General features: G+C 36.6%; 1 protein-coding gene across 7 annotated transcripts in view; it reads right to left on the reverse strand.

Annotated features, from left to right (window-relative positions):
- Positions 1-2,029: 2,029 nt before the first annotated feature.
- The window catches only part of STXBP6 (syntaxin binding protein 6), a 90,395-nt gene continuing 69,870 nt past the window's right edge, over positions 2,030-22,554 (reverse strand). For all 7 annotated transcript variants that reach the window (XM_030274567.4, XM_072930172.1, XM_030274569.4 and 4 more), the window contains 2 exons: positions 6,240-6,397; positions 2,030-5,073 (listed from right to left, as the gene is read on the reverse strand). In XM_030274567.4, the coding sequence (XP_030130427.4) occupies positions 5,050-5,073; positions 6,240-6,397 (182 nt within the window). In that variant the 3' untranslated portion in view covers positions 2,030-5,049. The remainder of the gene's footprint in view (positions 5,074-6,239; positions 6,398-22,554) is intronic.

Raw genomic sequence — 22,554 nt, forward strand, 5'->3', positions numbered from 1 at the left:
TAACAGACCTGTTTTCAGCTTGTCTCAAATACTGAACAAGTGCACATGAGGAAGCACCAGAAAAGAACAGGTAAGATAAAAAACCAAGGGCACTCACATTTCTCTCTATGTAGGTTTAAAACACCTCAGAACTGTCCTGAAGAAAATTGCTGCTAAAATTGCAAATGGTTCTTTAACCATTTGTGAGAAAACACCAAACATTCTGCTGATTTTGCTGGTATAGTTTTCTTCACAGAAGCAAGTAAGGGGCTGTGTTTTAAATCTGGAAAGAGTGCTGATATTTGAGGGATGTTATTACCCTTTTAGCTACCAGGAACCTCTGAAACTTTGAAATATCAATTAGTATTTTGTTATATATCCATTTTCTACATTTCTAAAGCCACCTGACTTGCCTAGTTAACAAGGTTATTTTTCTACTCTGGATACTGAACACTGAAGATCTAATATAATACTATGCCTCTGTGTAACAGACCTTTACACTCAGTTTACCTTTGTTCAGTCACTGTAAAAATAAATAGTGAAATACTTTTTGAGCCTGTAATCCCATGTCAACCCCTGCCAAAGCTAGCCACCATCACTAAAAAATGTTGCCACAATTTAGACTGCATGAGGTAACAGCAACAAAAAGACAGTAACAGCTCAAATAGAAAAAACATAAATGAAACAGACATTAAATACCATTCAGCACTTCCAGATGATGCATAAAGCAGGCTGTAATGATGTGCTACGAAGTAGAAGCTGATGCTTTTAAATTATTAGGGAAGTTGCTGTTTACATAAATTCATATCATTACCCCAGTGGCAGTTGACCACTTCCATGAGGGATTAACTTTGAAATAAGAGAAAGCCATTTTTAATCTGAGACATTGCAATCCTTTCTGAGTATTGGACAGCACTACTGCTCACTACCTTAAATAGTATGTATCTACATCTTCATAGCTACAACTTGTAGCTGAAGAACAATTTTCTCAGTCAAATGTTATCCCTTCAGGAACATACTAACATACTTAGGAAACCTAACATATTGAATCAGCAAACATCCTTGCTTGAGCTTCTTTCATGAATCAAAGATGACAAAAAAAGCCCTATCAACTTTTCCTTAATTTATACACGGCAACAAATAAGGCTGACGAGTTATGAAAATCGTAACATCAATTTAAAAAATGACATGGTGAAATTGATCTAAAAGAATGTTCAAAAATGAACCGAACATTTTGTCTGTCTACCCTATAGGATAAACATATAATAACAATAAAAAAGAACTGACAAATAGTTGTGTTCAATCTACAGGAAAATGCTGTCCAGATAAAATTAGCTTTTGATCCATCAGAGATCTATTTCTTTCACTAAGAGGTTCATACAGGCTGGGCACTGGGGATGTATGGTACTCAACATCTATGGATAACAAATTCAAGTTAAACTTACCTAGCAACTAGAGTAATTGAACATTTGACAGTACTTGCCAACAAGAAATTTTTGAGATTACGACCGCAGAGATCACAATTAAGCCTGAAAAGAGACATGGCAGCAAAGTCACTTCGTATTGGATATGGTTCTTGTGCAAGTAGACCTCATTTGAATCCAAGGGATTGTTTCTCTGTGTGTAGAAGAATTCTACCTTTATAGTTTTATTCTTATAGAGTAATTAAAATTGCTTGTGCTTTGATTAAAAAATTATCAATAAAATTAGATAACCAAAAGAAGATATTAACAACTTGAAAATAAGCACTTCAAAAGAATGCAAAGTAAATTATCAGGATTCTTTTTAACCTACACAGCCTTTAGGTAGGGTTCTAACTTCAAGCTGTGGTAATTATTCTTTGGAATTTGCTTAGACAGGAAATGCTTTAACCTGGTTTCCACTACTTCTTTTAATTACAGTACACTAGAGAAAAATTTTATCACTATAGCAGAAAATTTTTATTCAGTTTTGCTAAGATTCAATATAATTTTGCTAGAGTGAAATACAAAAACCTAACTCAAAAAACAATTGATAGTTTGAGTAGAGAACTCACATAATCCAAAGACAGTTTTCATCACAGTAAAGTATTTAATGACAAAAATCAGGGTTTCCAGTAGTAAGTCAAGAGAGCAGATCCCACTTTTTTTTTCTCTCCCCAGAATGGCACAAAATAATTTCTACATCTTTGAGAACTTCCAAGGAATTGGTTACAATAGATATCAGCAAATATTACAATTCTGACAAATCATGGCAAAATCTACCTACCTTTAAGATCAGTTTTAAGAGCGCACATTTTTGTTAATATTTCACGCAATACACAACTTTTGCTAAACACAAAAGTAACCTTTTATGACAGAGTTTGCAGTACAGCAGTCAATTCTAACAATACATTTTTTTATTCTGTTCAGAACTTTAAAAAGATAAAGAAACTATTAATATTGTTACAATTTACAAATACATTCTTTCATATGAAACATTAACCTGAATCATAGTATATATTATGTACATGACTATCTAATAATACTAGGCTCTATACACTACAAGCTAAGTTCCAGAAGGAAACTGCAATGCTCTAAGATTTACCTTTGGATAAACATTTATACACCTTGATTCTTTTTTCCTAAAAACTATGAAACCTTGTAGTTTAATGAACAGAAACAAAGTAAACAGACAAAACCACTTTTCCTTCATTCAGAAGACTTAGGTTACTCAAAGTTCCCACAGTAAATGGCTTTTGATGGTTGCATTAAAGTCCTGAGTTATGACAAAAACAATACATTTAACTGGAAGATAGGAAATAACCCAAAATGCTGAAAAACTCAGGTGGGACTAAACCAATGTTTAAGTACAGTTCAGCTCAGAAGAGGTCTGGAACTTGGCAGTGCAATTATGATCTTGTCCTGTCCAGCTGATATTTATGTAAACATTGGAAAATATATGCCTTTTTATCTAAATTTAGACAACTATTTATTTTCAGGCTTATCTTACTTGGGTTTTAGACATTTCTTAATTATTTGAAAGCTTAGAGGACTGGCTTGATGACAGCACCTTCTCCTGAAAGACTTGAGGTTAGCAGCAGAATATAATTTTAAAAGAATGGAAAATATGACAAGAAGACAGCTATGTGGTCAAAAATGTACTTCCTGACTGATTTATAATCCATGTTAAAAAAAAAAATAGTCTAACATTTTGTATCTAGCAGAAGTTTAACTTCTGTTTAAAAAACAGATACTGTTTTCCTGGTTAACTGCAGAACTACCCAGTCATTACAATAGCATTCCAACATTTCCAGGACAAGCATTACTTACACATAACTCAGAGTGTTCAGAACTTGTGTTGTTAATGAACCTCTTCTGATTTATAACAGAAGTGGCCAAATTCCCTTTCAGTAGGTGCTAGATTTGGTAACTGTTGGAGTTGGTGCTAAATGATCCTATGGTACTAAACAAATGACCCATTCTCTCAACTCCCTGTGTGAAATTAAATAAAAAGCTTAATACAAAACTGTTTAAATTACAGGAAAAAAAAAATCCCAAAACCAAAACAGATGTTAAGTTGGAATGCAATCAGCTAACTAGACAGTGTCCTTATTTCAAATGAGAATACTTTCCAAAAGGCAAGCATCTTTTTACAAAATGGGAATTTCCATGAAATTTTAAGTTATTTCAGCTTGCAGTAAGTATTCTCAATTACTACAATAGCTTTTATCTCTCTTACAAGCACTGCTCTGAGAATTTTAGACTGTTGTGTCATTAATAATGCAAAAATCATATTCTACAATGAATACAGTACATTCACATAATGCCAGCTTTTCTCTGGTAAGATGAGGGCAAAAATGAAGAGCAGGCATTTTCAGAAGATGAAGGCTGTACCTTCCGCAAGAATTTCTTTTCTAGCTTACTGGTTTAAAAAAAGAAAAAAAAGCAACCTCTTGTTTTTTTCCTTTTCAGTCTTGAAGCATATTAGACCATCTTATAAATGTTAAGGAAACAGCTGTGAAAGAAAAAGGTAACCTATTTATTTTTGTAAGAGAAATACAGTGCATATATTGCATATAATGAATACAGATGAAGTAGTCATCCTTCCAGTGATAACATATTGAAAGCTGAGACTCAAACTAGAAGTTGATTCTAGTGTACCAAGACATGCTTTTTTGAAAGCCTCTATATTAAAAATCAGACAACTTGCTAACACAGAAGTCATTAAAATCAGACACATTTCTAAAGTGTTCCAAAAACTGTAGAATTTATGAAAAACAGATGTCTTGAAATTAGTGCACTCTCATCTTCCCAGGCCTTTGCATTCTCATTTTCATGGGCCTTTAGCCACACAGTTATAAAGAAATGCTATTTTACAACAAAACTGCTAAATTACAGATTGTGTTTGAGGCACAGCTATGTGCGTATAGATGTAAAAATGACTTTTTTCCTCTATTTTGAAACCTCAGGCATACATTTGCTAGGTTTCAGTATACTATTCAAATAATCAGTCTGAAAGTGAACATAGGAACACGTAAAATACTGATATGAATGAAATTTAGATATGCACTTCTGAATGCTGGTGCACATGCAACGCTTTCCTACATTAGAAGAAACAATTTTTTTCTGTTTCCCAGGACAGTTTGTCCTCCGCTATAGCACAACCCCAGATGTTTAATTGTAACATTCATTCACATTCTGCTGATGCTACATTAAATAAAGAAAATTATACCCCTTCTTTGGATTTTATTTCCACATACATGTCCACAATCAGTTCAATCTTTTTTTTTTGTACAACCATGGAAGAATATTACTATTTTAATCCTGATCAGCTTGTCATTTGGTCCTTTTCAATGTCTGCTTTCAAACTCCTGTAACAACTGAAATACAGGTAGAAAGTACCGCAGGACTGTGTAGCAATATTAAAAAAGAGGAACAAAAGGAAGTCAGAAAAGTAGAAACGCAACACTTTTTCCTGCACAGAAACTGAAAGAATGCATCTCCACTGAACGGGAAGGAAAAAGCACACAGAAGACTGACTCTCCTGTGAAAGTTGCTGATTGTAGCCTTTTCAGCTTCTCTTGAGAAGATTTCAGCTTTGGGCAGTATCTCAGCATTTGTGCTTCATGGCAAGCTGAAAAAGAAAGAAAAAAATTAATTAAGGAGATACCACTGAGAACAGCAGCTGTATCAACTTAATGTGGCTAGTCTGGATAAGAGTTTGTAAGACCAATTCCTCAAAAGATGCCTGAAATCCACTAACTTCTTTGCACAGGGATATACAGTCATTCCCCTTCCTGGGACACACAGGCAAAGCCTCTCTCTGCCATGCTGAGGAGGCAGGATTTATCTGCTTTCCCAGCTATGTTTCCCAATGTTCCATTATTTTGCTATCTGTGAGGAAGGCTAGAGCAAGGCACCAGAAACAAAGACATGCTTAGATTAACAGTAATTTTGATCCAATGATTTTGATTATTAACTACAATCAGAAATCCCAGATTAGTAATTTAAAACACCTATTTAAGAGCTCTTACACTACATAATGATGAAAAATAAAGGACTGATTGCCTTCCCACCTCCGTGATTACCAATTATTTCCATTTCAAATAATTCAAAAATGCACTTAACTGGGAATGAGAGGGAGAAGAAAGAGATGAAATGAGTTTAAACCTGTATAAAATGTGTAGACAAATGGACTTTGCAAACCAAGCTGAGAACTTAGGGTTAGGTTCCATATAATAAAAAATTGCTATCTGTAGATAATAGCATGCTAACAAAGCTGAGATATGAGTGAATCCTCTGGGAAATCACCTAGAAAACACAACTGGTAGGGGCAGTTAAAATTCACTTATTTGCTACCGGTGAAATTATGACCAATAAATGACTCAAACTAAATTGACATAAACCTTTGATACTCAAGGATATGGTTACAAATATGCTTTTTAAAGAAATTAATATTTGTAGTGATATACTAGAATTGCATTTCAGCATGAAAGAACTTAAATCAACACTTTTCTTTCTTTCCTCAAACAGAATAGTTTTTTTTTAATTGTGTCCTTGGCAGGCGACTCTGAGAAGTTTTTATTATACAGAATTTATAAGTTTGAGATCCTGTGCAGTTACCAACAAATGGAAAGGATTTTTTAGAGGCAAAGGTGTCACAAAGAGGATTTGATACACACCCTGAGCTAAAGTCAAGCCTTTATACAACTAAGTATAGATACATGCTTTCATTCAACAAACTCGGACAGCCAAATGTCTGACTTCAACTTACTGAGTCTTATCCTGCTGAAATCTTACCTTATGTGCAGTTTCTGCGAACTGCTGAGCACTGTTTTTCAGCTCCTCTGTCTTTTCTTCTGCACGACCTAGCCTTTCACCACGCTCATTCAAGGCCTGACTTGCCTTCTGTACTGCACTTGTCACACTGTCTGCTGCTGAATGGAGTATGCTGTTTCCTGCAACAGCAAAAGAAGCCATTAGAGCACTCAAGTATATACATACTTTGTATTAAATAAATACATAATAAATACATAATAAATATGGAGTATGCTGTTTCCTGCAACACCAAAAGAAGCCATTAAAGCACTCAAGTATGTACATGCTTTGTACTAAATACAATTAATTGAATTTTTAATGTTCTAGAGCTGGTGTGCTATCTGGACTGGGCTCACTTCACAATAATCTCTCTTGAGGTGGCTGTAGAGAGTGATGAACTCTCCTCTGAGCCTCCTCAAGGCTAAACAAGCCCAGCTCCCTCAGCTGTTCCTCAAAAGACAAGTTCTCTACATCTCTCACCAGCCTTGCTGCCCTTCACTGGACACACTCCAGGGCTTCAATGCCATTTTTAAAGTGAGGGACCCAAAACTGAATTGTGGCGCTCGAGGTGTGGCCGCCCCAGTGCTGAGCACAGAGGGACGGTCACTGTCCCGGTCCTGCTGGCCACACGATGCTGACACGGCCCAGATGGCACCGGCCTGCTCGGCCACCTGGGCCAGCGCCGGCTCCCCTGAGCTGGGGCTGCCCTGCACCCCCAGGCCCCTTTTCTGCCGGGCAGCCGCTCCTGCCCCAGCCCGCGGCACTCCTGGGATCGCTGCGACCCAAGGGCAGCACCGGCACTCAGCCTTAGTGAGCCTCAGCTGCTGTCCTCAGTCTGAGCCCTGAGTCTGTCCCATCCCTCTGCAGAGCCTTCCTTCCCTCGAGAGGACAATACTCCCACCCATCTTAGTATCATCTCTAAACCTGCTAAGATTAGATGTGCCCTCAATCCCCACATACATATCATCAGTAAAGATGTTAAACAGGACTGGCACTAAAACTGAGCCCTGGAAAACACTGCTAGCGACAGGTCGCCAAGCGGATTTAGTTCTATTCACCACAACTCTCTGAGCCCGGACAACCACCCACATTTTTATTCATCAAAGAGTCCACCCATCCAAGCCACAAGCAGCCAGCTTATCCAGGAGGATGCTGTGGTAGATAGTGTCAAGCACTCTACTGAGTCTAGAGAAACAGCATTCACAGCTTTCCCCTCATCTACTGAACAAGTCACTTTGTCATAGAAGGGTACCAGGGAAGTCGAGCAGCACCTTCCTTCCATAAATCGATGTTGGTTGGCCTTTATCTCCTGGCTGTCCTCATTTTTTTCCCACAGCATTAAAACCAAATATATAATGCTCTTAAATGAATTATTCTGGTAAAGGTATGAAACAAATTCAAGCACTACAGCAAATCTACTGTTAAAGTCTGTTCTTATTAACTTACAAAGACAAGTGAAAACAGACGCAAACACACTGTTTTTATCTGAGAAGTGTACCTACTTCAAAAATATTCTTGGGTTAAAAAGCAAACCCAAACATTAATTTAAAGGGCAATTTTGCTACTAGTTTGTTGTAGTTTAGCCCCAGCCAGCAACCAAGCACCACACAGCCTCTTGTTCACTCTCCCACCAGCAGGACCAGGGAGAGAACTAGAAAGGCAAAAATTAGAAAACTGATGGGGTGAGATACAGACAGTTTAACAGAGAAAGCAAAAGCTATGCACTAAAGTAAAGTAAAACAAGGAGTTAATTCACTCCTTCCCATCGGCAGGCAGGGGTTCAGCCATCTCCAGGAGAGCAGGCACCCATCATACAGTAACAGCTCCTCATGAAAACAAACGTGATTACCCCAAGCTTCCTCCCCTTCCTCCTTCTTCCTCTCACTTTATGTACTGAGCATGATGTCATATGGTCTGGAATATCCTTTTGGTCAGCTGTCCAAGCTGTGTCTCCTCCTCCCAACCTCCCATGCAGGACCAACTTCCTCACCAGCATGGCCAGTACAAAAAGCAGAGAAGGCCTTGGTTCTGTGCAACTCAAGAGTTGCAAGACCAACTCAGCAATAACAAAAACATTTCCATGTTATCAACCCCATGTTCAGCACAAATCTATCACATTGCCCTGTACCAGTCACTGTGAAAAAAATTAACACAGCTGAAACTAGTACACAGTATCATGAGAAAAAAGAAGAACAAACAATCCTTTCAGAAACAATTTTCAAATAATAATCCTTTCCTTAGAAAGGCCAAACAATCAATAGTGAAACTAAAGGCTGCCCTGAGTAACCTGTGGAGCATGGTACAAGCTACATATGCAGGAATTCCTGAGATAAAGAAAACTGCCTTACAATTTTATTAAACTAAAACTCAACTAAGTATTAAACTATGGAGGTGAGGGAGAGACTTAAGAACCTACACAAAGTGACTCACAGATGATGAGTCAATATGAGAAATAGCAATAAAAGAACACCTTGGCTTTCTAAATACCAATATTGTTACATTTTGCACATGAGGAGTTAAAAAAAAAAGTAGATGTGGAACTGCTACAGGCTTGGGGTTTTGTTCTATTGTTGCATTTAGAAAAGGAATATAATAGCTGGCATTCTTGTTGAAGAGATTAATATCTAACAATACTGTGAGCTGGAACTTTGCAGAGACAGAAATTAATCTTTTCAAGCGATCTCTGTTCAGAACCTGAGGAGTTTGATTGTAAAACCAAACAACTTTACATCCTGCACACTTTCTTAATTTGAAAATTTTCAGTCAATTGCTATTTAGTTCATAATTTTTTTAAGGAGATTATTATTTTGGCTTCTGTTTTGGTAGCTTTTCCAATAAACACATGTACTGAGCAACACCGCACTAGAAAATAGTTTTCCTTTTTCTGGTGGTGTGATCTAATGGCTTTGGCCTCTTGTATAATGTTAGTTCTCTAGGACAAGAGTTTTAAAAGCTCCTAACACTGAATTAAATCTGTTTCTTTACAATATCACAAAGCCTCTGCTGAATTCAAGGAAAGCAGGCTACATGGATAAACTTATAAAACTAAGCATCTTCCGAAGTCTTAAAATGTGCTGGGCAGCAGACTTTAACATATTGCTGACCTTCTGTCATGTCAACAGAAAACCACAGAACAAAAATACTTTTCATTTTCTATATTCCTAAAAATATTCTTTATTTTCTATACTCCTAAAACTGTTTGTAGATTTATGGCCAAAGATTTGTATCTATTTCTCCACATTATTTTCAGCAAAGAAGAATGAACTTGAAAGTTTGGCACAGTGACAGTAACTGTTTTTCCCTCTAGCTAACACAATATTGGGTTTTCTCCAGGTAAGATCTGCTGTATTTTCTCATGAGCAGTGACTTGCAGAGAAGCTGATATTCCGAGACTGTTCTGAAGAACTTCTTCTGGAATATCCTTACCAATGGAATGTCAGTAAAACAATAAAAAAAAACCAAAATAACTGCTCTCATCTATGAGCAACTCAGAAACCCACATGTCAGAAGTCTATGGAATTTCATCAGTGTATTTCTAGAGCATGTGTAGGTGGTTGCTGGTATGACTGACTATGCCTCATCCCTGTATTAGCATCACTGCAGGAATAGCAACACCTGCACTGGATGTACTGGACAACCACTCTTATGAATAAAAAATATACAACCTGCAAAACTTTTAAGCTGTTCTTCAGGAGGTAACTATTCTGATTCAAAATATCCTGAAAGATGTTTTCCATGTCGATGGATTCCTTTAGGATTTCAGTAAAGTTACTCATACTGTCTTATATATATGATATAATGTCTTTCACAGGATCCTTCTGGACAAAATGTCCAGCACACAGCTGTATAAACACATCATGTGACGGGTGAGCAACTGGTTTATGGCTCAGGTGCAAAGGGTTACAGTGAATGGGGTGACATTACACTGCTGACCTGTCACTAGCGGGGTTGTGCAGGGCCCGATTTTCAAAATCTTCAGAAAGGACTTGGATGCAGGACTCATGTATACTGGGCAAGTTTTCAAATAATACTAAATTGGGAGGAGCTGTTGACTCCCTTAAAGGCAGAGAGACTCTGCAGAAAGACCTTGACAAATTAAACGGCCATGTAATCACCAGCTACATGAAGTTCAACAAAGGAAAGTGCTGGATTCTGCACTTGGGATGGAGCAACTCTGGATTTATGTATAGACTGAGGAAGAAGATGCTGGAGAGCAGTGCCATGGAAAGATCCAGGTCAATGTCAAGTTGAATCTGAGTCAGCAGTGCTCTGGCAGCCAGGAGGGCCAAACCAGTCCTGGGGGCCATCAGACACAGCATGGCCAGCCAGGCAAGGGACGGATTGTCCTGCTCTGCTTGCCTCAACTCCTGTGTGCAGTTTTGGGCACCACAACACTCAGAGGATATGACGCTATTGGAGAGTATCCAAAGAGGGACTACAAAGGTGGTAAGGGATCTAGAGGAGAAGTCATACAAGGAGTGGTTGAGGTCACTTGGCTTGTTCAGCCTGAAGGATACTGAGGGCAGACCTCACAGCAGCCTACAACTTCTCATCAGGGGAAGAAGAGGAGCAGGCACTGACCTCTTCAGTTTATTTTTGATATTAGAAAAAGGTTTTTACCCAGAGGGTGGTTGGGCACTGGAATTGGCCCCCAGGGCAACGGTCACAGCACCAGCCTGACACAGTTCAAGTAGCATTTAGATAATGCTCTCAGGCACATAGTGTGACTCCTGGGGAGTCCTGTGCAGAGCCATGAGCTGAACTTTGATGATCCTTGTAGGTCCCTTCCAACTCAGGGTATTCAACAATTCAAGCTGTATCAAGAGGCTCTTACACCCTATGAAGTCAGCTTCACCACTTTTATCATGCAAATGAAAAGTACATCCTTTAGCTTCATACCCAATACCTGAAAGATACAGGAATACTGTCATAATCAAGTATGCAAAGAAACTAATTGGTCTCTAGAGATTCCATTATTTAGATTGCATAATTTGTTTTATCACACATTCATAAAAGGTTCATTGCATTCTCTATTAGCCATATTAAATATATTTCAGCTCAATGCAGAGATTTATCTTTAGATTAGTGATCAGATTATACAGTGACTGATTTGCAAACACTAGCATTACATTTTAATTGTACATGCATTAATAAAACATTTAGCAACTACCTACTTCTGAGAAGGAAATAAATGCAGTTAGCTTTTATTATTTGTTATTAGTATTCTTGCTGTTAGTGTTCATTTTCATACTGTTTCTTTCAGTAAAATTTTCTATTTCAACCCCTAATCTTTGCCTTTTGTGCTTTCTGCTGGAGGAGGATGGGAAACAAATGCTGTCGCAGTTTTGGTTGGAACACTAGAGAGAGGAGTACCATTCCTAAATCACAATGTTGCTATAAAAGACAAAATACAAGACTAAATACATTTCACACTGATCTGATTTGAATGTTATATTTCAGGAAAACTTCTGAAGATCTTAACAAAAATCAATGGAAAATTATGAAAATTACAAAAATACAAGAATCAGATGATGTTTTCAATAAACCTTTTAGAGCAAAATAAATATATAGTGATACTTATCTAGTATATTTTCCAAGTCTACAATACTGTTTGTGGCTTTGGGGTTTTCTTGAGTCAAAGAATACTTTTCATATATCTTGACTAAATTATTTCCATAAATGTCTCCAAAAAAATAACCACTCCTACTTTTAGCTCAAACAGTATCATCTCCAACATATCAAATACATCTGGATGATTTCTACTGTTTTAACTCCCACATTTAAATATATGCAAACCAAAATCACAGAAATGAAAGCAAATCAACATAGCCTGAAACATAGCAGACAGTTAACTGACAAAAACCAAAAGCAGCACATGAACAGAAAGAATGACTTCTGCAAACCATAGGAAATAAAATTTAATTAAGTCGCGAAGATGAGGTCTTAAAAAAAAAAAAACAAAAACATGACAAAATAAAATACCTAAATTACCTTAAGGGTTCAACAATTCAGTATTTTTTATTGTTTAGCAAACACAGCGTATTCACATTTCTCAGAGTAGCTTGCAAAATCTCAAGATCTAGAAACAGCTGTATTACAAAAAAACCCGCTTGTTATGGTTCTACAAGGCACTAGAAAAATTTCTTCTATGGGCAGTTGAGTAGGACAAGCAGCTTTCCTGCTACAGTCAGAAGAAAAAAGAAGTTTTATCTCTGATGCTAGTGTCCTTTTATTTTAGATATAGGGGCCATTAGAGTAATGCAAAAAAGATTTTTTCATTGATGAGCTATCTTATTAACTAAAATACCTCCTGCTCTCCTGAGATTTTCTTTTATTCAGTACTCCACAGCAACGATATATGTAAATTATTCATACTTTTGAACAGCTTAATTAATTACAGAGTCAAATTTCAAGTAGTAGAATCAGAAAAATTACTTTGGCATTATCTTTGCATCATTCTATTATAGGAATTTGTCTCTGATCATTACTCTGGTCAAAATGTTGTTAATCTTGGGGTGGGGGTGAGGTATGTGGATCATGCTGTTAGTTTAACTACATTTTCAGCAAATTTATTCTTTTAAAGCAAGTATCTTCTTATAGATATATCCCAACAAATTAAAATCAGTATTAAATTACATTGAATCATGATGATTAATATTAAATTGAGGGATTGGGCTAGTTGATCTCCAGAGGTCCCTTCCAACCCTAACAATTCTGTGATTAGTGCTTATATTAATGACAAACCATTATAGTCAAGATTATTAAGTTCACATAAATTTGCACCTTTGGGAAAAATTTCATCTCTGAAGATCCAAATGTAAAAAAACCCTGCAGGAAGAAAGTCTGCTTTGTTTTCTAGAAAGGGTAATTTCCATTGGGAGTATAAAATCAATAATGTCCAAAAATCTTACTGTGCAGTGACATTTACCCATTACAACAATTTTTTGTTAGAGAGGCTTACTCTGGAAAAGTTCTGGAATTCAGCAGGATCTCATATTACAGCCAATCTGACAAGAAGCAGAATGTGTAATTAAAACAAAGAACAGCAGCTATGCATCATGGCAAGCTTCTGTTTAAGAATGTGCTGACAAATTTAAATATTAATCTTAAATGCTGCTCCTCTGTGGTCACAAGTGAGAGCTGTGACTGAAAAAACCTGCAAGCTTTTCTGATTTTTATCAGTTGACAGGTAAAATAATCTGGAAATGGTTGACTCCTATGTCAATTTTTACTGACATTGATATCATCCTATAAACAAAAAGTATGAGGTTTTTTTTGTTAAATCCTTCTAGCCATTTCTGCCATTAGTAAAATGCTGCTCTTACTACATTTCTTCATGACCACAAGCTGAAATATTCAAACAAGTTTGATTCAAAATCAGACTTTTTCCATAGGAAATATTCAGAATGATGAAACCTTTCATATAGAATAAGAAAATCCCCCAACCAGTGACTACTATAAAGAGTTATATAATATTTTAAAGGAAAAAAAAGCCTATAGTACAAATAATGGAAAAAGAATCAGTCATCACCCAACACTCACCACCGGCCTAATCCTCAGCTAGTCCCTGAGCAATGTCTACTTTGGGAAAAGGCAGTTTCCCCTCCAGTTTTATTGCAAAGCATGCTGTCACATGGCATGGAGCACGTCCCTGGTCAGTTTTGGTAAGCTTCCCTGTTTGTGTCCCCTCCCAGGCCATTTGCTGGGGGGCAGGCAGAAGGAGGAGACCATGAAGGTCTTGACACTGTGTAAGCACACCTCACCTAAAACACTGGTGTGTTACCAACACAGTTTTGGTCACAAATCTAAAATACAACACTGTACTGGCTGTTATGAAGAAAAATAAGCTCCATCTCAGCCAAATCCAATAGAAAGCCCAATACACTTTTCCCTGCCAAGGCAGTCCAAACCACGTCTCCTGCTGCAATTTTGTTGTTTTGTTTCAAATTGAATTCACCAAAGTATTGACATTTCTTTTAGGGTGGGTTAGGAGACTTAGACAGCCACATGCCCTGAAAATGAACCACAGAATTTTTCAAAACCAAGGTAGTTCTTGCAGACATTGTGTCAATACTATTGACCGAGCTTCTGCTTAAGTAGTGTTAATTATTATTGAGAAACATAATGCATTAACCTGCCACAATGGAGGCATGGAACACAGTGCATTTGTCAACAGATTCCTAGTTCTTCATCAGGTAAGTGACTTTGAAAATTCTATGCTATTTAAGCATCATATTCAAAATCACCAACTTCTATTACCACATAAACTGAAAATAAAGTCATGGTTCATGAGTAAGAATGAAGACTGAGTAAGAACTGGTCAAGATCAGGATGAAATCAGTCAAGTGTAATGGTTGGAAAACAGCAAATGAAAAATGCAGCATGTGACATGAGAGTGACTGGCTGTGCCAGCCCTTCTTCAGGGTAATCCAGGAGCTATATGTTTATGGGCAATATTTTAGTACCATTCCAATCATGTAAGATTGGCATATGTTAATGCCCAAACAGTTTTTTCTTTTAATTATGCACATTACTCTCATCTGTTTCAATTAACCACTGTCAATAAAAAACAGCCTGAATATTGCTCTTATAGACAGCATTTTACAGAAACCTGATCTCTTCTTCCACCCTCCAAACTGTACTGAACCACTGAAAACAACACTTTATAATTAAGCGAGTGACCACAGAAAGCTCAAGAGGCAATTACAGGTTTTGCTTATCTGAAAGTTTCTCCTGGTGTGTCAAGGTTCAGGTGACTCCCACATATTAGTTATATTCACCATTTAAAATCATACATTTGGTTGGAAGAAAGAATTATGCCATAAAAAAAATAAATAAAAAGAGCTGCTCATTACTGCAACACAGCACATGAAGGCAAACCCCTTCCACTGCTAAGACTGCCATGAAAGTGCTCAGAATAAGGAACAACTTAGTCTGGAACAATACCTGAGGAACCAGCACACACCACAATAATTATAAAGGATTAGGTGAACTCTAGGCATCTAACTCAGTATGCTAGAGTATTTAAAAATCAATGTATTTAGATTGATGAAATTTCTACAGGTGGTGGCACTTCACACACCTATTAGCTGCCTCTCCTTGCTGAGCATATTTGTTTTGTTGAAACCATCATTACCAGAGACATTTCCTAGACTAACATTAACCCATGGCTGTCCATCACATCTGTAATACAAAGCTGATTATAAAGATCCACAGGACAAACACATTCTTCCCCTCCTTCTTCCCTGCAAACTGTTACGCATCCTTTCATGCATATTGGCACTGTGCTGACAGCCTTGGTTAAGAGCTCTCTTGAAAAAAAGAAGGAAGAGCCACTAAAAAGACCCAAACAGAAAAAAAACATTTCTGACCTCTCTTAAACAGCCATGTGAAAGCCTTATTAAACAGCTTGAGATAATATGTATAAGATTATAGAAACAGTACTTCTGTGATTGTAATCCTCTAAGATTATACACTCTTGCAACTTAATGAATTCCTGTATCACACAAGTGGAATGTTCTCTAGATAATTTCAATATTTAAATTATCATCCAGAATGGACAACTAAGTGATCTGAAAGACAGAACATTTATAAAAAGTAAAATCTTCACTGGATTTCCAGCTTTGAAAACTTGAATCGGAACTTAAATGTGAACATCAACTTCTCAATTTATCTTTCAAAGATAACTTACTTCCCAACTTATATTTGATCCATAAAATCCAGAAGTCTCAGAGCCTGGAGAGCAGGATTGCCATGAACTTTCACTTTCTTGGGAAGTAAATAAAACACTTCTGTAAATCTTTGCACCTGAATTCGGAACGCTTATCACCTTCAAAAAGCATCAGTTACCAAGTCTGGTAACTATTTTGATATAAGTGGTACATATTCTGCACTTAATTTAGCCTTTCCCAATCATGTAACATCAACAGTCATTGTATTACCAAGGGACACAATCAATGGTTCCACCTTTGTAAAAATCTTATTCTGCCCTGAAAAGTAATACACGTTTCAGAGTAAGAAGTGATCTCAAAATTAAACTGGTTACAGTACTTTCCCCTGTTCCCATGTGGGCTAGGCAATTTCTTCTGACACATCTGGATCTTTTAATATCCATCAATACAAAAAATGGCCAGGAACAGATTTAAATATAAAAAAGTGGGCAAATATTGCGTCTTATGTTAATGCAAAGAGACTTAAAACTTCGTTCTAATCAGGTATTTTGTCCAAAGCATGTAAGACAGAAAAAATAAAATAATAAAAAAAACCCCCAGTATAATTGCTCTTTAAACTTCAATAAAACTATTCAGATTTGACCCCATACATTTCTGTCTTCCTGAATTGCAACACATGAAATAAAACCTGTACTATCAGTCATAGTAACATAGACTATTTTATATTGTAGTACATTTTAGTACAACCCTAGTTTGTCACTTCATTGCTTCTGAACATTATTTACATCTCCACACAATTTATTTTGGTGTATCTGAAATCTTGTACCTTTAGGGCCAAAACAGGGCAAATTTATCTCAACTCTTATATGAAGAAAAAGCATATTTTATTCCTGCTGGTAATTAAATAATACCTATGACACTGGGAGTTAAACAGATGCTTGCAAATTATTTCTAACAATAACAAAGAACACCTTGTGCATCACATTATACTTTTAAAAGGTCCTACCAATTACAGAGGATGTAGAAGTCATCGAGACTGTTCAGCACCTTCATTAGCAAGCAGCAAAACAAGATAAGCCTTATTGACAACAGAGATAAATTTCTTCCTCTGCTCTCATTAGCCATGTCAGCTCCTTAGATTTGCAAGGTACATTTTAAGATGGGGAGAAAAAAAAATTAGTCTAGTGGGTAACATCCCAGTTTTGGCCTTGAGTTTAACCTATTTTCCACCAAAAAAAGCCAAAAAACAAAAGGTACATGCTTTTCCTGGATTGACTGACTGAGGAATGTGTGCATATTTCAGATTCCTGCAATGCCTGCAGCCTATGTAGCCATTCCAGAGGTGGACTGCTTCCTATCCAAAGTCTTGCAAACAATTCTGTCACAGCTGCACCCAGAAGAAGCTGTGAAGTCTGAGGACTTGTGTAAATGCTCTGATTTCCAGACTGTTATAACTCAATTAAGGTTAGTACTCTACTCACTAGCTGAATTATGCTTGACATGTTTGCACAAGCTTTATTAATCACAACTTTGTGAAAATCTTCTAAATGAGAAACTGACAGAATAAACTTTTGCATCACTATCGAGCATGAACCTTGTAGAGCAATCACAGTATCCAGGTTCTCAACAGCCAACCAACTGTGAACTGAAGTTCACAGTGAATGAAGAGTAAATAGTTAATAAGACTATCCAAACAAGGTCTTCTAATTTCTTATGTCAATATGGGAACTGTGAAAGATAAAGAAAATTCTAAAATGCCTCAGAATAGAAATGATATGCTATGAAAGTAGAGAGACATTATACATACTGAACTGATCCTATCTGTGTCAACAGAAGAAGTTCAGAAGTCTGAAAATGTCAACACTAATGAATTCCTGCTAGTCATGAGGAACTACAACGTACTAAGTTTAGAATGATTTTTGGAATGGAGACAATGCTGGACAACAAGTACAAGATAATTCACATTTCCTACTGACTTTGTTCCAATATACAGCAATGCCATTGCCTTGTGACTTTCATAGGGACTGATAATGAAAAACATGATATACAGATTTTTCATACAGAAGATCAAGAGGTGATTCTTTAGAGAGGTCCTTTCTGATAGACACTGGAAAGAATTCAAATTCAGAAAGGTAACTAAAGGATAACTCTGCAGGAACTATACAGCAATTCATTAAGCACAATATATGTCTGCTTATTTCAAATGAGCTAGTGGCTATGTGATTTACAAACAAGATGTGGTAAAATATTCAGAGCAGGGTCATTAAGACAAAGCTGTTATTTAATGCTTAATTTGAGTCTTCTGGTCTCAAGTAACCTGAGAATTTATGTGAATTCTTAGACTCTTATTCTCAAGGGTCTAAGAAGCTCAGAAATATTGAGAAACGTATCTGGGTTCATTCAACAAAGTATGTTCCAGAGAGGTATTTTGAATAGCCATTACTATTGATGCACCCTTGCATTCACTTTCCAGACTGGGAAAAATGCTGCATTAAATGATGTAACAGTGAACAAATGTGGAAATATAGGAAATACTGAGTTGCAGGAACAGAAAAGGAAGATTTTAATTTTTGAAACAGTTGGGCATTCAGGTGGTGGATTTTTCCCTTTTACCGATGTGTCTATCAGCTAAAGCTGCTTTTTTTCCCTTCTTTGTAAGAAATAGAAAAGCAATTCTATTTTACATTTCTAATAGTTCTCAAATTGTTATGAACATGGACAATCACCTTCCCACATCAGAGGTCAGCTAGATTAAAGGAAGTTTTATATAGGATGAAAAACCTCTGTCTGGTCTTGCTTGGTTACACACAAAGGTGACCAGAAAATAGCTTTCACCAATCAAGTAATCAGCAGCACAAAACAGAACTGGCATCCATCTCACTTTAAGCAAAAACTGATGAATTCCAAAATGCTGTAAAATGTATATTCAAACCCAAACCTATGATATCCATACAAAATGTATCTATGTAAGTATGAATATACTGAGGATGCGTAAATCAGACTTGTAACTGCAAAATCTATCAAAACCACTAAACTAATGAAGCTAGGTGAGGTGAAACAGTGAAAGATATCTTAGTAAAAGAAATCAGGGTAAAAATGGCAGTGAATAGCTCTGCCACTATGATCATAAATTACATTCAAGATAAACTCCACCTCTGGTTAAGAAGCGCCTCAAAAAGTCCGTGAGGTGGACTGTCAAACAGTGTTATTTTGTTCTTACAAGCTTTCGCTTTTAGAAGTTAATTTAGAGCTCAGATTATATGCTAAATTTCTATGGAAAAAGATCTCAACTATTCTTATCCATTCTAATTTCAATGCATAGCTTTTATGTTTAAGATCACTAAAATATATATAGTTAAGTAAAACTGCAAAGCAGAATTAATCTTGACATGAGTATCCAGGGCATAAAAGCAAGCATTTGAAAATCTTTTGGCAGCAAAAAATTAAGATTCTAATATTTTAATCTCTAGAATGCAGTAACTGAGTATTTGGTATATGTTGGCAAGAAATACCTAAATAAATTGCAAAAAAATTGTTTCTTTATGGGAAAATAGCTAAATTTGATGGGTCATTTCAAACCAGCAAAACACCACCAAAATAACAGATACTGCAGATAATTCATCTTTATTGTTGTTGTTTTTGGTTTGTTTTTTAATTTTTTGGGGGTCAAATTAATTTTTATCAGAATTAATTTACATGGAATGTCTGCAAGAGTAGTATGCTCAAATACACACTTTTTTCAATGTCTATCAGGCAGGAACTAAAGCAAACAACCATCTACAAGGTATTTGACAGGAGGGAGTGCAACAATTTTCTTTTTTCCCCATCCTAATTCACAGAATCATATAATGGCCTGGGTTGGAAGGGACCTTAACGATAATCTATTTCCAAACCCTCACTATGGACACGGATACCACCCACTAGATCAGGATGCTTGGGGCAATTTCTAACACAAGTTTTCGTTCATCTCCTTTAGACAGTCATTAATCTTGCTGTGTATGGTAAACACCACTATAGGCTTAGCAGATCTCAAATGTGGTAAGCCAACATAAGTAATACTGTATGGAAAAAGTACTCATTACCATTCTCACACTGGCATTGTATTCTTGAGGGAAAAATAGTGATTCATTAATAACTCCTGCAGGATGTCCTACAGAAAAGGTCACAAAGGTAAAGATGTCATAATTTTGGGTTTCCAAGAATATTTTGATTAATTCAGCAGAACAATTGTTAAATACCAATGTGTAGAGGTAGGACAAAGCTTAAAACCAAATGCATTTCTAATATGCATCTAAAGGTGGCAGCAAATGTTTGTTCTTTATTATAGGGCCAGCGTTAATTTCCAAAGAGCTTCGATAGCTGTATCTCAACGTTCTATCCAGAAATGAGAGTAAAATGCATCCTCAATGTCAGTTTAATGCTATGTCAAGAATCAAGATGTTCCAATGAACGCAACCTTTAAGGGATGAAATTTCTGCACACCAGCCATCTCCAACTTTGCTTTGTATAAGTAATACAACCTGACTAACACAGCCACTGACTAATAACACAAAGATACTCCAAATTACACACATTCCACTATCAGAACCTGTATGTTATAAATTTACACAAGGGGAAAAAACAGTCAAAAAAAGCCCTCTAGCCCCAAAACCTGCCTTTCTTCTCCACCATAACATCCAGAATGCATGTAAGCTACGGAGAGGGCTCACCTAAATTCTAAACAAAAGACAAACCTGAAATATTTTGCATAAGACACTAGTAGGAGGAATCTTGTTACAGTCTGCCTAAACTTGAATTTGTTCTTTGTTCTCAGATTAGCACCCACACCTTCAGTCAGTTCTCATTATTGCTGCAAGTACTGATATCATTAATCAAGATACAGAGAACAGTCTAGCCTATTTAACTCTGCAGACTACAATTACATGACATGCAAATGGAAATAAAGTAAAAAATTATTCTGCAGAAGGAGAGTCAGTGGCAGGGCTCTGGTCTACAGGGGGAAGTGTGTGTGTGTGTCTGTGTGTGAGAGAGAAAGGAGGTAAAAGGAGGAAGGCCATGAAGAGGGTCGGGAGTTCCACAGGAAAACCCTTATTTACTTAAAGCTAAGATCCTAAGCACTTCCTGCAGAAACAGGAGCAACATGAATTTCACTTTCTTCACTCTTATCCTTTAGGAAGGAATAAGCTTCAATAAGTTAAGTAGGCTTGTAAACAAGCCCTTCAAGTTCTTTCATCTTCAGTTCCACTTAGGAAAAACTGTTCTTCAGTGGCAATTTTTTAAAATCTGCGTTAGTTACAAGATATACATTGCACATATGATGGGCATATCTATATAATTACTTAAAAAAAACATGTGGGTGCATTAATATATTAATTTTTTTTTTTGTTTTGTAGAGTATTAGACATTAAACTGCCCAACCATCCAAAAGAAAAAAGTATTACTTTTCACATCCCCAGAAAGTTCACAAGAACATCACTTAAAATGTTATGCTGCCTTAGCTGAGGGGATGAAATGACAAGCCTCATCTTGAAATCTGACGGCACTAAGAGTTAAGTATGATTCAAATATACTGTTTTGACTAGTTAGCAAAATACACCAACATAACAGCAACAACAAAATAACCCAAGTTGTAAATTCTCAACTGGATATAACAAATTTCAAACTATATTCTCAGGTCTCTATGTTCTTTGGTTTGCTTAGACATATTTGGACCTTACTTTTTCTAGTCATATGAATTTGAGCTTGACAATACATTTCAACATATATTCCAGAAAATAATTCTTGCTATTTCAGCTTTTGGACTAAATGGGTTTTGATACAAACAGCTGGCTCAGTGAGGCTGACACACAGCAAGTCACTGAAATTTAGGGTCAACTATTACTTGGTTTGCAGGTTCTGTCAAATTTAAACCTACCCACAGGAAGCGTATCACCCAGTGTGAGGAAAAAGTTGAGAGCTGAAGAACAGCAGAAGCACTGTATCCATGAGGAGACTTATTAGCTCCCATACAGTATTTATATGCAGCACTGTGTGTGTACATGCACAGACCAGATTTGTGCCCAGTCAGAATGACATGCAGGGAATATGGAAATGGTCACCATCTGCTATTGAGGATTACTGAATACTCCCACTTTATCTAGGAAGTTGTCAAAGGAGAAGGTGGGTAGGCTTCATGGGACATGGCAGGGTCTAGTGTGTGTTGAAAAAGTAGAAGTTAAGCATATATTTATGAATCTCAGTAGTATTTTTTTTCCACTGTGATGACACTTGTTTAGGATAAAGTTAATACTGGGGCAACTGAATCAGGAACTCGATTTTGGACAGGTCAAGCTTAGGAAAGTAATACAAGTTCAAAGGCGAAATGTGCTGTGGTTTATTAATAACAACTTATTTGCAGGAAGGATGGAAGTGAGAAACATTAGCAATCAGATAACCAACGTGAGACTTCACTAATGAAATAGAAAAATTGTACAGTATATCTTCACCCATTAATGCAGCTCCCTCCTCACCACCACACCAAGAGCAAAGGAAATCCTATTAATGTGAAAAAGCATAGAATGAGAGAAGACACAAGAAATTCTGCACATTTTTTTCTTCATTTGAAAAGACACTAAAAGAAAACTATT

The sequence above is a fragment of the Taeniopygia guttata genome, chromosome 5 (assembly GCF_048771995.1).
Source record: "Taeniopygia guttata chromosome 5, bTaeGut7.mat, whole genome shotgun sequence".
Lineage (NCBI taxonomy): Eukaryota > Metazoa > Chordata > Aves > Passeriformes > Estrildidae > Taeniopygia > Taeniopygia guttata.